This window comes from Sebastes fasciatus, chromosome 22, assembly GCF_043250625.1.
Source record: "Sebastes fasciatus isolate fSebFas1 chromosome 22, fSebFas1.pri, whole genome shotgun sequence".
Classification (NCBI taxonomy): Eukaryota; Metazoa; Chordata; class Actinopteri; order Perciformes; family Sebastidae; genus Sebastes; species Sebastes fasciatus.
In genome coordinates this window covers 615,001-637,810 of record NC_133816.1, presented here as the reverse complement: position 1 = coordinate 637,810, position 22,810 = coordinate 615,001, and the positions used below count along the sequence as shown (strand labels likewise).

The 22,810-nt window shown below is 42.1% G+C and overlaps 1 protein-coding gene across 1 annotated transcript in view; it reads left to right on the top strand.

The window, feature by feature from the left end:
• htr2cl1 (5-hydroxytryptamine (serotonin) receptor 2C, G protein-coupled-like 1) overlaps positions 1 to 22,810 on the top strand; it is a 245,508-nt gene that overhangs the window by 217,972 nt on the left and 4,726 nt on the right. The window contains 2 exon segments of the mRNA XM_074622871.1: positions 19,563 to 19,726; positions 19,831 to 19,984. Of these exon segments, the coding sequence (XP_074478972.1) occupies positions 19,563 to 19,726; positions 19,831 to 19,984 (318 nt within the window).

Below are 22,810 nucleotides of genomic sequence, written 5' to 3'. Positions count from 1 at the left end.
GTACGATTGATTTGTACTGTGCCCGAGTACGATTACCCCCCTCTCCACTCTCCGGCGTTGAAAAACAGCCTTCCCTTTCACAACTACGGAGCGTTCACACTGATCAAATGAACTGGACTTTGGGGTCAAGTGTACTCGGATCTGGGCCCTGGTCCCTGATGTGAAAGCACCCTTAGATTCACACAGGACACTCACAATGGTCTCCTGGTTGAAAGTCTTTCTGTTTGTTTGACCCCTCCCGCCCTTAGCAGACTATCACGCTATTAATACTACGATGACCGTCGAATAACGCCGCGAGTGGGTTTACATTGGATTTAGTTGAAAGCCCTGTTCATCACATACTGACGGTCGAGGGGTGCTGACCAAACGGCGGTATTTGAAGTTTTAAGTTGGGAGTGGGAACGGGTTGGTTTGGGAAGTACTGATCACACTACTGGATAAAAGAGACTCAGATTATTCTGCACGAGTTGTGTGAGAGTTTATAAACAGACGTTTTGATGTAGTTATGCTGTTGTTAAACCCGGCCCCAATTTACTTCAATCCATTCTTAATTTTTTGATACTCTGTTCGCCATTGAGGCGAGAAAAACAAACTTTTCTTCAAGAATTAAAGGTAACCCAGGGTGAGTAATGGATATACAAATTGTCATTGTGTGGGTGAATATTCCTTTAAGGTGCTCTAAATTGCACCACTTGGTGTTAAGCTGTTACAACTGACTCAGGTCGTTGGGAAATTGAGGCTCGTACTCTGCAGTCAGCGTGTCTTAGCTGGAATATTACTGGTTATTGTGACAATACAGTATGTGTACTAAAAATCAAGGTCTCTCTGCAGATGTACCCGCTGGGGTACAATTATAATGGAAACATGCAGTGTTTCTTCTTTGTGCACCATCTTAAGAAAGCTGGACATATTTTCCTCTGACGTCCATTTTCTCTATCTGTTGTTAAAGTGTTTTGCTGTGAGCGATAACTCCTTGAAGGCAGCATTGACAGATGGAGATGATTGACACCTGAAGATACCGCAGCACTCGCTCCCTGCTGGCTGCTTTTAAATCAGAAGAAATCGCTATTTTCTGTTGGCATTTCCTTGACCCCTTCAATACCACAACATTCTGCAATGATTGAGGTCTGAGAGGGGTCTCACAGCGATCAATGCTAAAGGATTAGCAAGGAAACATCCAAGAGAAGCTGTGCTGTACAGTATTAATTTACCATGAAGAGATTTTCCCCCTCTTTTTTTATTCGTAGTATCTAGTTGTGAGTTGCTCCCCTCCCTTTTCCTCTCCATGCCACTTAGAACGGATGCATCTGCTTTCAACTAAACTCAAGTACCAATCTAGATACAACAGTTTCCTCTTTTGAGACACATTTGAAAGGCAGAGTGGCAGTCATGCACAAATGACTTCAGTCTGCTTTGGCCGCACATTCACAGGCATATACTTGTCAGAGATGGTTTTAAGTTTTCTTTAAGGACGAGTTCGGGGTCCTCTTCGTGCATCGTTCAGCTGAATCAGGTTTCTCAGATCAATGAGGAAAATTAAACTAAACTAAACTGATTTTTTGCAGCCTTTACACACATCTTTCTTCATCAGAGTCTAAATTTGACCAGGTTAAAACAGACTTAAGACTTGAATGTTTTTGCTTTCAAGACTTTATAGTGTCAAATTTCAAGTAGGGTAAGTCTCACAGAACCCAAGTCCAAGTCAAGTCTAAGTTCTACATTGGCTGAATTAATCTTAGTGACAATGGGCAGGCCCGGTGTACACCGGTCCACGTCGTGTCTCAGTGGACTCAGTGCTGGAAATAATCTTCATTTTTTTTCACTTTTCCACTAATTTGAAGGGGATGAAATCAGTGAGGTGGATCGTAGCTTTCATTTAGATTCACCTGGCTGGTTTGAATTAGAAAGACACCAGATGAATGTACTTATTTATTATTTTTGTGTGTTTGTGAAATTTAAAACTAACAATTACTCTCCCAATCTGAAGCATATCATCACACCCTGCAGACATCTTTATTGGCTCGAGAGCATCTGTCAGCAAACCAATGTAAAACTGCCTTAAAGCCAGATTATCTAACTTTTGAAAGACAAACTTAAAAAGTTGAATTCATAAGCAATAAAACACACTGTTGCTCAATTCAGTACACTTTGGTGTTTTTTTTTGCTACAGCTTTACTTGGTCTGGTATGACAAGTAAGGTATGTGGGCTAACGTTAGCTACTTTAACACATTTTAGATGCTACTACTGTGTAGCTGACATTACTTGTACTACACTTTGTTTTACCATTTTGCTGTAATTGTTAGATGTGGTCGCTGTGCAAAAGGTACATAGTCCAGCTTTAAGTAAAGATGGAATACAGATATGTTGAACGTATCCGGATATCTTACAAAAAGTTATTCCACATTTTTCCTGTGTTTTCCTCTGAATGTTCGGCAGCACGTGACGCACGTGTCAATTTCCGCTTGTTAGACACATACAGTCTTTTCAAAATAAACTTGCGTCTTCACAGGAAATAACTTAGTTAGGTTTAGGGAACAAAACTACTTAGTTAGGTTTAGGAAAAGATGGTGGTTTTGGTTAAAATAACTCTGGAAGTGGCATTACGCTTACGGCAGTGCGCTTGGTGGATCCTGTTGGGTCTCTAAACTATGGTGTACGGTCATAGACCTGCTCTATATATAAAGCGTCTTGAGATAACTTCTGTTGTGATTTGACGCTATACAAAAATAAATTGATTTGATTTGATTTGATTACTTAGGTACAGAAGTTACGTGAGAAATAAATCAAGGTTGATTTCTGCTTTCACACGGGACACGAACAGTGGTCTCGAGCGAAGGTCCTGTGTTTTTTGACCCATCCATCGACCCAGACCTCCACTCTACGTGACGTTTGTCGCTGTTTATACATCCTGGTTCACAATTACCTGGATTACATACAAATTTATTTTGTGGGATACATAAGAATTACAGTGCACTACTTTTTGTAGGTATAGCTACGAACAGTGTATGAGAACAGCCTGAAATGTTAGAGGTGCCAGACATTATATACATCAGAAAACCACCCAGCTAATCTGTTCATCTCAAAGTAGAATAACTCTAGGTAAAATGATCAACCTACTAACCATGTTGCCTAAATAAACATCTGTTTAAAATTGTAAGACCCTCCCCAGCATTATTAATGTTTTATTTGGATCCTAACCATTACTTAAAGGGCCAGTATGTAACATCTGGCGGCATCTAGTGGTGAGGTTGCAGATTGCAACCAACTGAAAGTTCTCCCGCGTGCCAAGCGTGTAGGAGAACTACGATGGCCGGCGAAAAACGTGAATGTCTCTCTCTAGAGCCAGAGTTTGGTTTGTCCATTCTGGGCCATTCTGGTAGAAACATGGAGGCCATTCTTATTTTCAGGTGATTATGCACACTATATATATATATATATATATATACATATATATATATATATATATATATGTATATATATATATAAAGAAAACATACTTATTAATATTCCATTACACTTCTCCCAATAGATCCCCCTAAATGCTACACACTGCTCCTTTAAGTAAAAAAAAACGTCTGCTACATAACCATCCCCCTTTCCTGACCTCCCCTCCCCTGTAATAATTTCTGTACAGTCCCTAAACTGCAGATTTCCCTGCAGCTTTAAACAAACATTTACAGCAACTATCTCTCCTCCAGATCACATTTACTGTGTTGACCGTATCTAACAGGAATGCATCTTGGTGTTTTCAGTGCAGAAGTGTGTGCAGGGAAGCCAGAACAATAGGCGTTAGATACATGTCACTGAAAAGACTTCTAGTCTTTGGATTAAACCAAAGTTCAAAGTTGTTTTGCTGTGAAACTTCAGAGTAGTCCTGACAGATCAAGTCGATTGGCACCTCCAGAAAGCAGGTAGCTTTACCTCCTTCCCTTTTCCTCCTTCACAACCGGCTGCTTTTGAATTAGAAGAAATCCCCTGTTTTCTTGCGTTTCCTTGACCCCTCTAAAGGTTCTGCACCGCTACATGCTGCTGTGATTGAGGTCTGAGAGGTCTGAGAGGTCTGAGAGGTCTGAGAGGGCTTACGGCGATCAATGCTGAAGGATTAGCAGCAACACATCCAACAGAAGATCCTTGCAGCCATTCTCTGTCTGTAATAACATGCTGTTTGACTTCGATGTTGTTTCAATCCAACCGGACATGTAGGTCCAATACAACTGCACCTTACAGAACAGGACCTTAAATCACTGTGAACAATATATAGTCCCTGATTTTATTGAAAGGAAGGCTCACTGTTGATCTTTTGAAATTTACCTTTGAAATAACTTTATCACCTCCGCCAAGGCCGAAGGCCTAGGAAGGAGGTTATGTTTTCATCTGCGTTGTTTTGTTGGTTTGTTGGTTTGTTTGTTTGTCCGTTACCAGGATTACTCCTCCTCCTTAAGTATGCATGGGTTTGAATGAACCTTTTTTGGAGGGGTGGGGTGTGGCACAATGAACAATCCCTTAGATTTTGGTGGCAATCCAGATCATGATCCGGATTCAAAAATATTTTTAAGAATTCCGATCAGCCTGAGCATTAAAACCACAGGGTATAACACATGCACAGTGTAGCTGATGATACGTTGATGACGCGTGACCCCGCCTCCTTTCTTCAGAGAGAGAGCAGGGGGAGAGGAAGGGGGAGGGGGGGCGGACGACTGTAGATTCTGCTTTTTCACATTAAACAGTTGCGTTGGACCAAAGCACACTTGGTGATTGTTGGAAAGAGTAACGACGACGGTTTCGGTGAGTTTTATTTTGTTTCTGTCCAGTGTGAATGAGGTATTTTACGAAGCTCCGCTACATACAGCTGATCTCAACATAAATACAAATACACATGGATGATGGCGCAAGCTGAACAGAGTGCCATTCTAGTTTATACTGAGTTGATGCCAGGGGCGGCCGGCCAATAGAGGGCACTAGGGCGCCGCCCTCCCTGAGTCACACACAAAAAAACATTACTCCTGCTAATAAAAATAATACTATTAATAATTATAATAAATTATACAAACTGTCAATATTTGTCTGTTTTAAATATGGAATGCACCCAGTAATATGTGTAAAATAAAACAGAAAATCATCTGTGCAAAATATATGATTTCCCTGCCCGTCCCTGACTCCCCTCTGCCTGTCTGACTCCCCTCTGCCTGTCTGACTCCCCTCTGCCTGCCTGTCTGACTCCCCTCTGCCTGTCTGACTCCCCTCTGCCTGTCTGACTCCCCTTTGCCTGTCTGACTCCTCTCTGCCTGTCTGACTCCCCTCTGCCTGTCTGTATGTTTGAAGTTCAGCTCTGGGGCGACGGAGAAATCGCCTACAGCAGGCGGGTCTATGTAGCAGCTTAGCCAATAGCTGATTCAAGCTATGAACGTATGACATTAAACTTAGCCAATCAGCGTCCTCAAATCTAATACGAGAGGGACGATTATTTTATTGCCACAAGCCAGCTACTGTTAAAGTCAGGACTGCCCTCTGCGGTTTCTACGGGCGCCATTTTAACTATGACAATGGTGAGCGAGACCACTACTCCAAGACCGAACCCTGACTCTGTAAATTCTCTCCTCCTGGAGCCGTTTGGGAGAAGAACTTTGGCGGATAAACTACAGGTGAAGGAGCTGGACCCAGGTCAACCCGACCTGGTAATAAAACAGCAGGCTGGTGAAAAAGGGAAGAAGTATATGGAGGCTTCTGTCGTAGCTGCTACACCAGAAAGACCTGGTTAGCTGGATGCGGTCATGCACAATGCCTTATTTTGCTTTCCGTGCTTGCTCTTTAAAATGACGGAGACGGATCCAGCATGGACAACAACGGGAGAGAGGGATATGAAGCACCTGTCGGAAAAAGTAAGGAAACACGAGAACACCACGACACGCGTGGAAAACTCCGTCGAGCTAGCCGCGCTAGGCCGAGTGAACATCGCTACGCAGCTGGATGACGGCCACAGGACTGCGGTCAGGAAGCACAATGAGGATGTGGATAAAAACCGGCACATTTTATCCACAATCATCGATTGTGTGAAGTTTTGTGGTGCTTTTGAGTTGGCCTTGCTCGGTCAACCCTGGCGTTTTCAGGGGGGTGGTGGATTTTGTTGCCTCGCTGGACACCGTGCTGGAGGAGCACCTTAAGACCGCCACCGTTTTTAAAGGCACGGCAAAGACGGTGCAAAACGAGCTGTTAGACTGCATGCTGTCAGTGCTTAGGGATTACATTCTGGAGGGAGTAAAGAGCGCTGACTTTATCGCAATCAAGCAGACGAGAGGACGGACATTTCCACCCACTGTCAGCTGGTGGTTGGGCTACGCTACATCTACAACAGTAACATCCAGGAGCGTTTTTTCGAGTTCATCACAATCCATAACGCGACTGCCGACACCATTGCTACAGCGCTTAAGGAGAGACTAAGCACCATACTCCCAGAGGAGCAGAAGGCTTATGACGGGGCTTCGGTGATGAGGGGAGCCACCGGCAGAGTGCAGCATAAGATGTCTATGAAAATGCACACTACGTCCACTGCTATGCGCATCAACTTAACCTCATCATGCAGCAGGCAACATCACCCCCGGATCGGCACTTTTTTTTCGGACCTTGGTGGATTTTCTGCCTTCTTCTCCAGGTCACCGAAGCGAACCACAGTGCTGGACCAAGTGGTTGCGCATATACTCCCCAGAGCCTCAACAACACGGTGGAACTTCCACAGTTGCGCTGTGAACACTGTGTTCGAGCAAAAGGATGACCTTCTAAAGTGTTTCCAGACCATCAGAGACTCAGGGAACTTTGATCCTGCAGCTGTCAGAGAGGCTGGGGGCTTTGTGAGGATGCTTGAAGACGAGGCTTTCTGTTTTTTCCTGACATTGTTCCACAAGATCATGCCATAGGTGGACATGCTTTTCAGCCAGCTGCAGAAGAGGAACATGGACCCTGTCTTCATCAGAACACTGGTCCAGAGGTTCACAGACAGCATGCTAACCATCAGGTAAATAACTCCCAGATATTTATATTTATATTTGCTGATAAAGCTGTTGTTAGAAAGATGAGTTCACTTCAAACAGTCTGTAAAAGCCTAAATGTGCCATGTCACCAAAGTGAATGAATATCATAGAGCACATCACAATTATATCTGTTTAGAAGTTTAAAAAGGAAACTGAAGAGACAATAATTTGGATAATAATGCAGGTAAAGTAGTTATTAAACAAAATACAAAATATGTGGTTAATTTATTGCAATGCCCCTGTAAACCTTGTTTTCTTGGAGATACCAATAGGGAGTTAGAGATCAGGAGAATGTAACATACTGGTGTTAAAACCTTAATAGTTGGGCGCCTGGGTTAGCTCAGTTGGTAGAGCGGGCGTCCATGTATCAAGGCTTGGTCCTGACCGCGGCGGCCCGGGTTCGAATCCGGCCTGTGGCCCTTTCCGCATCCACTCTCTCTCTCCCCCCTTTCAAGACTCTATCCACTGTCCTCTCAATAAAAAAATGGAAAATGCCCCCCAAAAAAAAATAACTTTAAAAAACCTTAATAGTCACATACTGGACTTGGACATATGCATGTCTTCAGAATCACTTTCATCAACTTAGCTTTATTGCAAATGTAAGCTGATGATATATCTTCTACAGGTTTGTGATACCATGCTGATGCATGCCAAGGAGCGATTCTCCTTCACCCAGCACCTCATCAGCATGGAGAGTTGTTCCCACAACACAGTGTGACGTTCCCTGACACAGCACTTAAAACAACAGTGGAGGCGTACCCCATGTTGAACGAGGCCAAGCTCAAAACAGAACTGTCCCTCATCTATGAGAACAGCCAGTTCAAGGCTTGCAGTGGTGCCTCTGTACCAATTCTTCATGGAGAACAACCTTCAGAGCACTTTCACAGAGTCAGTCTTCTCAAGATCATCACCACACCCATGACAACAGCTGAATCTGAGAGGTGCTTCTCCACTTTGAAGAGGATCAAGACCTTCCTGAGAAACACCATGACACAGGATCACCTTAATGCTCTGGCCATGCTCTCCATGGAGAAGAAACTTTAAGAAGAAGGTCATTGAGAGATTTGCCACTCAGAAGGAGAGAAGTGCAAAATTCCTTACAAATAAGCTGTCAAAAATATGCAGGCTTTCTCACCACATTGACTTTTCTTGTACATAGTTGTCCTCAGTCTCATTTGCTTAAATTGGTCATGGACGTATCACAATTTAATTGAAACTGATAAATTAGTTGTATTGTTCTTGTTAATTGTATTTTATGTAGTATTAATATCTGTGGATGTGTTGTGGCTGTGCCTTTTGAGTAAGGTGAGAGAGTTTTAAAGCAGAACTGTTGCTGGAGTTTACTATCTCTACACCTCAGAGCACTAGAGTCCATGTTTCTGTACATTCAGGTGAATAGCTTCAGGACTTAACAGCAGTATAACACCAGTATTACTATCTCTACACCTCAGAGCACTAGAGTCCATGTTTCTGTACATTCAGGGGAATAGCTTCAGGACTTAACAGCAGAATAACACCAGTATTACTATCTCTACACCTCAGAGCACTAGAGTCCATGTTTCTGTACATTCAGGTGAATAGCTTCAGGTCTTAACAGCAGTATAACACCAGTATTACTATCTCTACACCTCAGAGCACTAGAGTCCATGTTTCTGTACATGCAGGTGTCTGAATAGCTTCAGGTCTTAACAGCAGTATAACATCAGTATTACTATCTCTACACCTCAGAACACTAGAATCCATGTTTCTGTACATTCAGGTGAATAGCTTCAGGTCTTAACAGCAGTATAACACCAGTATTACTATCTCTACACCTCAGAGCACTAGAGTCCATGTTTCTGTACATTCAGGTGTCTGAATAGCTTCAGGTCTTAACAGCAGTATTCCTGATTACACTTCCTGTTTACTTCCCCTGATCTTTACCTCACTATTGGTTTACCAAACAAAATTTGAATTATTATTTTTCTCTCAAATGAATCGCCTTTTTAAGGGCCTTAACATGCTCAAAAAGTTTTTAAGTTTTTAAAAAAAATTATATTTGAAGGGTCTCAGGCTTAGGTCCTCGCTCCGGTTTCACCTACATATATGAAATTTGGCAGACAGATGTAACATGTGGAGACGCACAAAATAGCCTCTTGGCGGTATGCCTAAAATTCAACAGGAAGTCAGCCATTTTGAATTCAATATGCAATTTTTTTTAGTGTTTTATAGGCCGTGTACTTTAACGAACTCCTCTTACAGATTTCATCAGATCAGCTTGAAATTTGGTCAGGACCATCTTAAGATCTTGAGGATGAAAAGTTATTCAAATGGTGAGTTTTCACTGAACTACGTGACCTTGGCGTGGTGGCCATTTTGAGCCATTCGCCATGAAACAGGAAATTGTTGTGACTTCAGCATACTTTGTCCAATCTTTTCCAAATTTCTCAAGCATGATAAGGGTCCAGTCATGAGGACATTTTAATGTCAATTCATAGCCCTGCCCCAAGATGTTAGCCACGGCCCCTTTCATACCTCATTAACCGTTTGTCGTAGAGTCTTGTTGCAGGCGTCATTGCACTCAGCAATGACGAGTTCCGGTTCCGGTTTCATTATGCTTGGCCGCGTTGATCGGGGTCCTGCCAGTACCTCCGACACGCTGGAAGGTGCGAGGGCCTATTCATCGCTGCTTGCAGCTTTAATTTATATTATATTATTATTGTATTACATGTTTATTGTATTATAGTAGATGCAGTGGTGGAAGTACTCAGATCTTGTATTTCAGTAAAAGTAGCAATACTACCATGTAGAAATACTCTGTTAGAAGTAATAGTCCTGCATTCAAAAGTAAAAGTGCAAAAATATTAGCATCTGAGTATACTTAAAGTACCAAACATAAAAGTACTCTTTATGCAGAATAATGTATATTATTGTATTCTAATTATTGATGCATTAATGTGTTCATCACTTCAGTGTTGCAGCTGGTTAAGGTGGAGCTCATTTGAATGACTTTATATACTGCTGGGTAGTTTAATCTATAATAATACATAATTTATTAGTTGATTATATATGTATTAATAATCTGAATCTGTAAAGTAACTAAAGTTGTCAGATAAATGTAGTGGAGTAAAAAGTCTAATATTTCCCTCTGAGATGTAGTGGAGTAGAAGTATGAAGTAGCAGAACATGGAAATACTCAGGTAAAGTAGAAGTACCTCAAAATTGTACTTAGTTATATTCCACCACTGAGTACATGTTATACTGTTGTGTTTTTCAAAGCATTATTTACTCTTTCTGTTGGAATAAAATAATTGTTGATTATTTAACTGTAAAGTAGTAATGTGTTTTTGATAACTTCACTTTTTACATTAAATCATACTGGGATGTTTGCTGAAATTGATTGGCTGTGGCACAGCCCTACCTAGAAAAATTTCCACCAGCTGCCACTGGTTGATACACATTTACATCAGATTTGTATAATTAAAAAGCATGATGTCATTATTTTGCTGTGGTGACTCACAAAGACTCACAAGGTGAAAAGCCAAACGCTACTGTGGCTGGGAATAGGCTGGTAGTAGGCTGGTAGTAGGCTGGTAATAGGCTGGTTATAGGCTGGTAATAGACTGGTAGTATACTGGTAATAGGCTGGTAGTAGGCTGGTGATAGGCTGGTAGTCGACTGGTAGTAGGCTGGTGATAGGCTGGTAATAGGCTGGTAGTAGGCTGGTGATAGGCTGGTAATAGGCTGGTAGTAGGCTGGTAGACGGCTGGTAGTAGGCTGGTGATAGGCTGGTAATAGGCTGGTAGAAGGCTTGTGATAAACTGGTAGTAGGCTGGTAATAGGCTGGTAATAGGCTGGTAGTAGGCTGGTAGTAGGCTGGTAGTAGGCTGGTAGTAGGCTGGTTATAGGCTGGTAATAGGCTGGTAGTAGGCTGGTAGAAGGCTGGTTATAGGCTGGTAATAGGCTGGTAGTAGGCTGGTAGTACAAACACACAAACACACACATACAGTATACACAAACACACACATACAGTACACACAAACACACTGATACAGTACACACAAACACAATCATACAGTACAAACACACACATACAGTGCACACAAACACACACATACAGTATACACAACCACACTCATACAGGATACACAAACACAATCATACAGTACACACAAACACACACATACAGTATACACAAACACAATCATACAGTACACACAAGTACACACAAACACACACAAACACACACATACAGTATACACAAACACACACATACAGTATACACAAACACACACATACAGTACACACAAGTACACACAAACACACACAAACACACACATACAGTATACACAAACACACACATACAGTATACACAAACACACACATACAGTACACACAAACACACACATACACACACACACACACACACACATACAGTACACACAAACACAATCATACAGTACAAACACACACATACAGTACACACAAACACACGTATACACAAACACACACATACAGTATACACATACAGTATACACAAACACACACATACAGTACACACAAACACACACATACAGTACACACAAACACAATCATACAGTACACACAAACACACAAAGTATTCAGAGGACAGATAGGGAGGACAGATTGGGTCAAGTGGCTATCAAAGTAACAGAAGGAAGAAAACAAGGAGGGAGAAAAGTAAACAAAAAGTGACAGAAGGAAAGAAGGAGGGAGAGAATGAAACAAGGAGGGAGGGGAGTAAACAAAGCGGGAAGAAGGATACAAGAAGAGTGGGAAGGAAACAAGGAGGGATGGGAGTAAACAAAGACAGAAGAAGGACACAAGAAGAGAGGAAATGAAACACGGAGGGAGGGGACTAAACAAAGAGGGAAGAAGGATACAAGGCAGTTGTCTCAATCACAGAAATCATTGATGGACATCAATTATATTATATAATAGATATACAGTATATTAGAGAGATCAAAGTATAAACTCTGATTTCTCTGCTTAGTCTAAAACAGCCTCAGCCAAACTTCCTCTCTCTCCCTCTGTTCTACTCATCTTCTCTCTTTTTTTCCCCCCTCCATTACTTTTCTATTAGCTTGCAGAGCTATTCCCCCAGAGTATACAGTGGATGCCTCACACTGCTGGTGTAGAAGCTCACAGAGGGAGACGCTCACACCCTGATGATTCTGCAGATCTCCCTCTGCTGGTATAATAATCCTCACGCAGCGTATAATAAACCACGCAGCGTGTGTGTCTGCTCGCCACGTTGACCTGTCGGCTGTACATTATGACCACGCAGCGAGTGTGTCTGCTCACCACGCCGATGTGTCGGCTGTACATTATGACCACGCAGCGAGTGTGTCTGCTCACCACGCCGATGTGTCGGCTGTACATTATGACCACGCAGGGAGTGTGTCTGCTCACCACGGTGATGTGTCGACAGTACTTTATGACCACGCAGCTAGTGTGTGTGCTCACCACGCCGATGTGTCGGCTGTACATTATGACCACGCAGCGAGTGTGTCTGCTCACCACGCCGATGTGTCGGCTGTACATTATGACCACGCAGCGAGTGTGTCTGCTCACCACGCCGATGTGTCGGCTGTACATTATGACCACGCAGCGAGTGTGTCTGCTCACCACGCTGATGTGTCAGAAGGACATTATGACCACGCAGCGAGTGTGTCTGCTCACCACGCTGACGTGTCGGAAGGACATTATGACCACGCAGCGAGTGTGTCTGCTCACCACGCCGATGTGTCGGCTGTACATTATGACCACGCAGCGAGTGTGTCTGCTCACCACGCCGATGTGTCGGCTGTACATTATGACCAAGCAGCGAGTGTGTCTGCTCACCACGCCGATGTGTCGGCTGTACATTATGACCATGCAGCGAGTGTGTGTGCTCACCACGCCGATGTGTCGGCTGTACATTATGACCACGCAGCGAGTGTGTCTGCTCACCACGCTGATGTGTCTGCTGTACATTATGACCACGCAGCGAGTGTGTCTGCTCACCACGCTGATGTGTCGGAAGGACATTATGACCATGCAGGGAGTGTGTCTGCTCACCACGCTGATGTGTCGGAAGGACATTATCACCACGCAGCGAGTGTGTGTGCTCACCACGCTGATGTGTCAGAAGGACATTATGACCACGCAGCGAGTGTGTCTGCTCACCACGCTGACGTGTCGGAAGGACATTATAACCACGCAGCGAGTGTGTCTGCTCACCACGCTGATGTGTCGGCTGTACATTATGACCATGCAGCGAGAGTGTGTGCTCACCACGCTGATGTGTCGGCTGTACATTATGACCACGCAGCGAGTGTGTGTGCTCACCACGCTGATGTGTCGGCTGTACATTATGACCACGCAGCGAGTGTGTCTGCTCACCACGCCGATGTGTCGGCTGTACATTATGACCACGCAGCGAGTGTGTCTGCTCACCACGCCGATGTGTCGGCTGTACATTATGACCACGCAGGGAGTGTGTCTGCTCACCACGGTGATGTGTCGGCTGTACATTATGACCATGCAGCGAGTGTGTGTGCTCACCACGCCGATGTGTCGGCTGTACATTATGACCACGCAGCGAGTGTGTCTGCTCACCACGCCGATGTGTCGGCTGTACATTATGACCACGCAGCGAGTGTGTCTGCTCACCACGCCGATGTGTCGGCTGTACATTATGACCACGCAGCGAGTGTGTCTGCTCACCACGCTGATGTGTCGGAAGGACATTATGACCACGCAGCGAGTGTGTCTGCTCACCACGCTGATGTGTCGGCTGTACATTATGACCACGCAGCGAGTGTCTGCTCACCACGCCGATGTGTCGGCTGTACATTATGACTACAAACAGACACAAAACAACTACAAACAGACACATACGACTACAAACAGACACAAAATGACCACAAAGAGATACAAAACGACCACAAAGAGACACAAAACAACTATCAATAAACACAAAAAGACCACAGAGGCATAAAACAACATTACATAACAACTACAAAGAGACACAAAACGACTACAAAGAGACACAAAACAACTACAAAGAGAGACAAAACGACAACAAAGAGATGCAAAACGACAACAAAGAGACGCAAAACAACTACAAAGAGAGACAAAACAACTACAAAGAGACGCAAAACAACTACAAACAGACACAAAACGACTACAAAGAGACACAAAACGGCCACAAACAGACACAAAACGATTACGAATACACACAAAAAGACCACAAAGACACACAAAACAACCACAAAGAGACACAAAACAACTACAGAAAGACACAAAACAACTACAAAGAGACACAAAACCACAACAAAGAGATGCAAAACGACAACAAAGAGACGCAAAAAAACTACAAAGAGAGACAAAACAACTACAAAGAGACGCAAAACAACTACAAAACAGACACAAAACAACTACAAAGAGACACAAAACCACAACAAAGAGATGCAAAACGACAACAAAGAGATGCAAAAAAACTACAAAGAGAGACAAAACAACTACAAAGAGACGCAAAACAACTACAAACAGACACAAAACGACTACAAAGAGACACAAAACGGCCACAAACAGAAACAAAACAACTACAGAAAGACACAAAACAACTACAAAGAGACACAAAACCACAACAAAGAGATGCAAAACGAGAACAAAGAGACGCAAAACAACTACAGAGAGACACAAAAAGACCTCAAAGAGACACAAAACGGCAAAAAACAGACACAGAACGACTATGAAGAGACACTAACAGACCACAAAGAGACACAACCACAAAATGACAAAACAACTACAAAGAGACACAAAAAGACCTCAGAGACACAAAACAACTACAGAGACACACAAAACAACTACAAAGAGACACAAAACGACAACAAAGAGACACAAAAACAACTACAAAGTGACAAAACAACTACAAAGAGAAGCAAAATAACGACAGACACAAAACGATAACGAATAGACACAAAAAGACCACAAAGAGACACAAAACAACCACAAACTGACAAAACAACTACAAAGAGACACAAAACAACTACATAGACACAAACTGACTACAAAGAGACACACAAAGACCAAAAAGAGGCACAAAACAACTACAAAGAGGCACAAAACAATTACAAAGTGACAAAACAACTACAAAGAGACAAAAAACAACTACAAAGAGACACAAAACATCTACAGACAGACACAAAACAACAACAAAAAGATGCAAAAGAACTACAAAAAAGATACAAAACGACAAAAAGGACACGCAAAACAACTACAAAAAACGACAACAAAGAAAAGTAAAACAACAACGAAGAGACACAAAACAACCACAAACTGACAAAACAACTACAAAGAGACACAAAACCTCTACAGACAGACACAAAACAACAACAAAGAGATGCAAAACAACTACAGAGAAGCAAAATGACTACAAACAGACACAAAACGACAACAAAGAGAAGCAAAACGACAACAAAGAGAAGCAAAACAAATACAGAGACACAAAAAGACCTCAAAGAGACACAAAACGGCAACAAACAGACACAGAATGACTATGAAGAGACACTAAAAGACCACAAAGAGTCATAACCACAAAGTGACAAAACAACTACAAAGAAACACAAAACAACTACAAAGAGACACAAAATAACTACAGAGACACAAAACAACAACAAAGAGACGCAAAACAACTACAAAGAGACACAAAAAGACCTCAAAGAGACACAAAACAACTACAGAGACACACAAAACAACTACAAAGACACACAAAACGGCCACAAACAGACACAAAACGATAACGAATAGACACAAAAAGACCACAAAGAGACACAAAACAACCACAAACTGACAAAACAACTACAAAGAGACACAAAACAACTACAAAGAGACACAAAACAACTATAGAGAGACACAAATTGACTACAAAGAGACACACAAAGACCACAAAGAGGCACAAAACAACTACAGAGAGACACAAAACGACCACAAAGAGACACAAAATGACTACAAAGAGACACAAAAAAATCACATAGAGGCACAAAACAATTACAAAGTGACAAAACAACTACAAAGAGACACAAAACAACTACAAAGAGACACAAAACGACAAAAAGGACACGCAAAACAACTACAAAAAAATGACAACAAAGAAAAGTAAAACAATATCAAATCAAATCAAATCAAATCAAATCAAATCAAATCAATTTATTTTTGTATAGCGTCAAATCACAACAGAAGTTATCTCAAGACGCTTTATATATAGAGCAGGTCTATGACCGTACACCATAGTTTAGAGACCCAACAGGATCCACCAAGCGCACTGTGGCCAGGAAAAACTCCCCGATTACTGGGAAGAAACCTGGAGCAGAACCGGGCGCAGGGCGGGCGGCCATCTGCCGAGACCGGCTGGGGGGATAGATAGATAGAGAGAGAGTGAGAGAGAGAGAGAGAGAGAGAGAGAGAGAGATAGATAGAGAGAGAGAGAGAGAGAAGCAGCCACAATAGCAGTCTAGCAGCTGTAATAGCTAATACAAGTAGGACTGATAACACAAAACCAATAGTGGTGGATGGAAAGAGTGATAATACAACTATCGGAAAGCCAGCACTGTCCAGCATCTCTCCTCAGTACGTCCATGTGTATTGGTGTGGGACGTCCCTGCGATCGATGCCCGTGCGTTGGTTCCTGCAGCATCAGCATGCTTGCTGGGAGCTCTTGATGTCTTTGGCAGTGATTGAGAAGTGTTATTCTCCAGGCTGCCACATTGTCACTAGGTGTTGGAAATCCCTCGTTAGCATTGGTAGTCCCTCGTACAGACGTAGTTAATTAGGGATGGTAGCAGTTGGTGTCAAGCAGGCACCGACGCGGCAGCAGATGCAGCCACAATACCGGAGACCACCAAGATCCAGGTGAAACCCTGCTCCAAGTGTACCCATGCTCCAGGTATAACCTCGCTCCAGGTGTGACCCCGCTCCACGGTTAGCTGCGAGACAAGGAGGCACAAAGACTCCCGGGAAGGAATGAAGTTAGTAACAACATGGACATGGGACATGAGTATATACATAAGGAGAGGGGAGCTCAGTGTGTCATAGGAAGTTCCTTATGACAGTGTGTCATAGGAAGTCCCCCGGCAGTCTATGCCTATAGCAGCTTAAGTATAAGCGTTATCAAAGACGAAAGTCTTTAGCCTACTCTTAAATGTAGAGACGGTGTCTGCCTCCCGGACTGAAACTGGGAGCTGGTTCCAGAGAAGAGGAGCTTGATAGCTGAAGGCTCTTGCTCCCATTCTACTTTTGGAGACTCTAGGAACCTCAAGTAACCCTGCATTCTGTGAGCGCAGTGCTCTAGTGGGGTAGTAGGGTACTATGAGCTCTTTAAGATATGATGGGGCCTGACCGTTTAGCGCTTTGTAGGTGAGGAGGACGATTTTAAAATCTATTCTGGATTTTACAGGCAGCCAGTGCAGAGAAGCTAATACAGGCGTAATATGATCTCTTTTTCTAGTTCTAGTCAGTACACGTGCTGCAGAATTCTGGATCAACTGGAGAGTCTTAAGAGACTTATTGGAGCAGCCTGATAATAAGGAATTGCAGTAATCGAGTCTAGAGGTAACAAATGCATGGACTAATTTTTCTGCATCATTTTGACACAGGATGTGCCTGATCTTCGCAATGTTACGTAGATGAAAGAAGGCAGTCCGTGAGGTTTGTTTTATGTGAGAGTTAAAGGACATATCCTGGTCGAAGACAACTCCCAGGTTCCTTACGGTGGTGCTGGAGGCCAGGGCAATGCCATCTAAAGTAACTATATCATTAGATAATTTGTTTCGGAGGTGCTCGGGGCCTAGTACAATAACTTCAGTTTTGTCTGAGTTTAACATCAGGAAATTGCAGGTCATCCAGGTTTTTATGTCCTTAAGGCATGCTTGAAGTTTAGTTAACTGGTTTGTTTCGTCTGGCTTGATTGATAGATATAATTGGGTATCATCTGCATAACAATGAAAGTTTATGGAGTGTTTTCTAATAACATTGCCTAAGGGAAGCATATATAAGGTAAATAGAATTGGTCCAAGTACAGAACCCTGTGGAACTCCGTGACTAACTTTGGCGTGCATGGAGGACTCATCGTTGACATGTACAAACTGAGATCGATCTGATAAATAGGACTTAAACCAACTTAGTGCAGTTCCTTTAATGAGAATTATATGTTCCAGTCTTTGTAATAGGATGTCATGGTCAATGGTGTCGAAAGCAGCACTGAGATCTAGCAAGACAAGTACAGAGACAAGTCCTTTGTCCGATGCCATTAGAAGGTCATTTGTAATTTTCACTAGTGCTGTCTCTGTGCTATGGTGCACTCTAAATCCTGACTGATAATCTTCGAATAAATGATTGTTCTGTAGAAAGTCACACAGCTGACTGGCAACTACTTTTTCGAGTATTTTGGAGGTAAAGGGAAGGTTAGATATAGGTCTATAGTTGGCTAGGACCTCTGGATCAAGAGTGGGCTTTTTAAGAAGAGGTTTAATTACAGCTACTTTAAAGGACTGTGGTACATAGCCTGTTAGTAAAGACACATTGATCATATCCAGTAAAGAGGTGCTAACTAGAGGTAAAACTTCTTTAAGCAGTTTAGTTGGGATGGGGTCTAGGAGACAGGTAGATGATTTAGATGAGGAGATCAGTGAGGTTAATTTGTGGAGATCGATAGGAGAAAAGCAGTCTAAATATATATCAGGTTGTACAGCTGTTTCTAAGGTTCCTAAGTTTGAGGATAAATTGGTACCAGTTGACGGTAGGAGGTGATTATAACGAAGAGACGCAAAACAACCACAAACTGACAAAACAACTACAAAGAGACACAAAACAACTACAGAGAGACACAAAACAACAACAAAGAGACGCAAAACAACTAAAAAGAGAGGCAAAACAACTACAAAGAGACATAAACGACAACAAAGAGATGCAAAGCGACAACAAAGAGACGCAAAACAACTACAGAGAGACACAAAACAACTACAAAGAGACACAAAACAACTAAAAAGAGAGACAAAATGTCCACAAACGGACACAAACAACTACAAAGAGACATAAAAAGACTACAGGGAGTCATGAAATACCACAAAGAGACATAGAACAACGACAAAGGCTTTTTCTTTTAGTTTTGATAGCAGAGATGTGAGAGTAAATGAGGCAGAAAAGACATGTGATAAAGGTCCCTGGTCAGTGTCGACGCGTCATTCATTTTGAGAGACTACTACCCTGATCTTGAATTTCTAACCCAATTGTTACCTCATTGTAATGTCATTAGTGATATGTTCTCATATCTACCCTATGATTTCATATTTTTGCCCCATTATTATCCTATACATTTTCATTGTTTTTAGGATATTACCTGGTACAAATGAAGCAATGTCTTTGCATCAGTTTGTTTGGAATAATCAGAAGCTCTGGATTTCAAAACGAGGCGTGCCGCCTACAGAAATGTCCTCAACAAAATAATACAAATGAAAGCCATTCATTCCATTTTACCCACTCACTCTCTCTAGGTGTGTCCATGCCTATCCCAGTGATCGGCCTCCACAACGAGGACAAGGTCTTCGTCAACGGCAGCTGTGTCCTCAACGAGGAGCGCTTCATGCTGATTGGCTCCTTCGTGGCCTTCTTCATCCCACTGGTCATCATGGTGGTGTCGTACTGCCTCACCATACAGGTAGTCGTGCCTGCTGTGCCTTCCAAACTCTTTATGTTTACACTCTTGCTTCACAACCTCATGCCTCTTTTAATTCATTCTTTTTCCCTTCCTTTCCTCTCCAGGTGCTCCAGAGGCAGGCCACTGTCTTCCTGTGCGAGTCAAAGACTTCCTCCCAGCAGCCTTTGCACACACCAGCAATGACAAATACGTTGCAGCCTCCACCTAGCACCTTCCACATCCCTCAGATCAACACACTTGCTCCTTCAGACTCACAAGGTATACACATTTGGTTTATTTTAATAGAAAAATCACACATACAAATAGTTTTAATCAAGGAATTTATTGTAAATATGTGAATTTATTCAAAGTCATAGACATCAACAATACCCATATGTTTTATTATTGTTAAATGGAGGATGAGAAAAGCTGTTGATTGTAGTTTTTATAACCCTTCTGATGTGCCATATGTTGGCATTTTGTATTGTTTTTTCCATTCTGGAGTTTTTAATCACTCCATGAGCCTTAAAATCCCCAAATTAAACCAGGTAGAAGCACAAAACATTATTTTATGACCAACTGTTTATTGTCATTTTCAATACAAGTGGTACAATACAAATAAAAACAATACAATAAGTAGACAAGGAATGAGAATGTCATAAATTATATAATCAAAAATTAAAATGAAATAATAAATAATAAAGATAACAATAGATCCTACCAACAACAAAATAAAAGGAAACACACATAAGGTCACACTGGCCGTAGTCATACATCCAAATTAGGGCTGTCAATCGTGCCAGTGTGTCAGTGTGCTGACTTGAATATGATTTGCTCCAAACTGCATGTGATTATCATAAAGTGGGTATATCTGTAAAGGGGAGACTCGTGGGTTCCCATAGAACTAATTTACATTCACTGATCTGGAGATCAGAGGTCAAAGGCCCCTTTGAAGATAGCCATGACAGCTTTACCTCGCCAAAATTTAGCGTATGTTTGTAGTGTTATTTAACCTCCTTCATGACCAGTTAGTATGACATGGTTGGTACCGATGGATTCATTAGGTTTTTCCAGTTTCATATAATACCAGTATCTTCCCGCTAGCTTTAAAACTGAGCCACTACAACCTCTGAAAGATTGATTGCGTTAATGAAATTTGTGGTGTTAAAACAATTTTGCGTTAACGCGTTATTATCGTGTTAACTTTGACAGCCCTAATTCAAATACATCAAGGTAATCACAGATGGTTCAACACTTCTGAGCATACTTCTACACCTGGCTAATGAGATGGAGAGACAGTTTCTCATGTGCTGTTACAGTCCCAAGTTGACCGAACTATACATTCACTGGGGTCAAATCCGCGGACTAAACAAGAATTGTCCTACCCAGCATAAGAGCTGTATGAATCCAATCTGCAACTGACGTGGGGAGATCATACAGTGGTAAGGGATCACCCAAAATGTACAAAGGAGAAAATGGAACATCCTCACCAATGACAGATTTTATATATTCATGAATAGCTGACCAATACTCTTGCGCTTTTGGGCAGGACCGCAGAAGGTTTATTAGAGTGCCCTCCAGGGCCGGCTCTAGCCCTTTTGGTGCCCTAGGCAAAATCAGCCGATTAGACTGTTGTCAGGCTATTAAATAGGTTTTATCAGTCGCTATAAGCCCCATAGATGTAGGTCAGTAGGGGCCTACTATGCCTACTAGTAGGTTTTATCATCTATTCACATGGTAGATCACCAAAAGAAGGTATAAAAGAGCATGACAGCTACCTCTAGTGACCATAGTAATTATAACAGGAGCAGAAATGGGAGTCAGGCACTGTAGAATAGACAGTGTTAAACTCCATATGGGATGGAGGTCGGGGATGAAGGATGAATGGATGGACACAAAACACAAGACTTTCACCTAGGAGTCCGAAGTTTGCATCCCTTTGTGTTTGTAGTTATTTTAAGCCAAAACACAATGTTTGTTTCCTAAACCTAAAGAAGTTGTAGTTTTGTTTCCTACACCTAAAAAAGTTGAAGTTTTGATTCCTAAACCTAAAGAAGTTGTAGTTTTATTGCCTAAACCTAAAGAAGTTTTAGTTTTGTTTCCTAAACCTAAAGAAGTTTTAGTTTCGTTTCCTAAACCTAAAGAAGTTGTAGTTTTGTTACCTGAACCTAAAGAAGTTGTAGTTGTATTGCCTAAACCTAAAGAAGTTGTTTTTTTGTTGCCTAAATCTAAATAAGTTGTTTTTTTGTTGCCTAAACCTAAAGAAGTTGTAATTTTATTGCTTAAACCTGAAGAAGCTGTAATGTTTTTGCCTAAACCTAAAGAAGTTGTAGTTTTGTTGCCTAAACCTAAAGAAGTTGTAGTTTTGTTGCCTAAGCCTAAAGAAGTTGTAGTTTTGTTTCCTAAACCTAAAGAAGTTGTAGTTTTGCTTCCTAAACCTAAAGAAGTTGTAGATTTGTTTTCCTAACCTAAATAAGTTGTAGTTTTGTTGCCTAAACCTAAAGAAGTTGTTGTTTTGCTTCCTAAACCTCAGGAAATAGTTTTGTTTGTGTTCAAAACGTAACGTTTCATTCAGTTTTACATGTTGGTATGCTGAGTCCTCCCTACACATGACATCATACCTGATGTCCTCCTGGCTCTGCTGTCAGTCCTTTAAAGGACCCGACGTCTCTTCTCCGCTGCTCTTTATAGCCCAACCACAGAGTAGGATACGGGTTTTCCTCCGCTGGCTTTTAATCCACTAAATGAACTGAGCACACATAACGAGGGTTTATGGTGGTCTCTTCAAGTTTAGGTTTCTCAGCCACATTCCTCTGGATTCCTCGTCTATAGGTCGGCGATGGAAACTGGACCGTTGGTCACAACAACAATCCCTTTTTGTTTTGGGTGCATGTTCAACATGCTTGTTGTTGAAGCCACAGATTTAGCTCTGTCTGGTTGTTAGTACAGCCGCCAGAAGCTCAACAAGTAGGCCTACCAGAGCTCCACAAGGACATTTTAGAAAATGCAAGTTTAACGTCAGTGAAATATCTGTTCAATATGAAGTAGGATTTGCTAAATTGAAGGCGAATTACTTTTCAAAAGAAGCGCCGTTGGCTAACATGG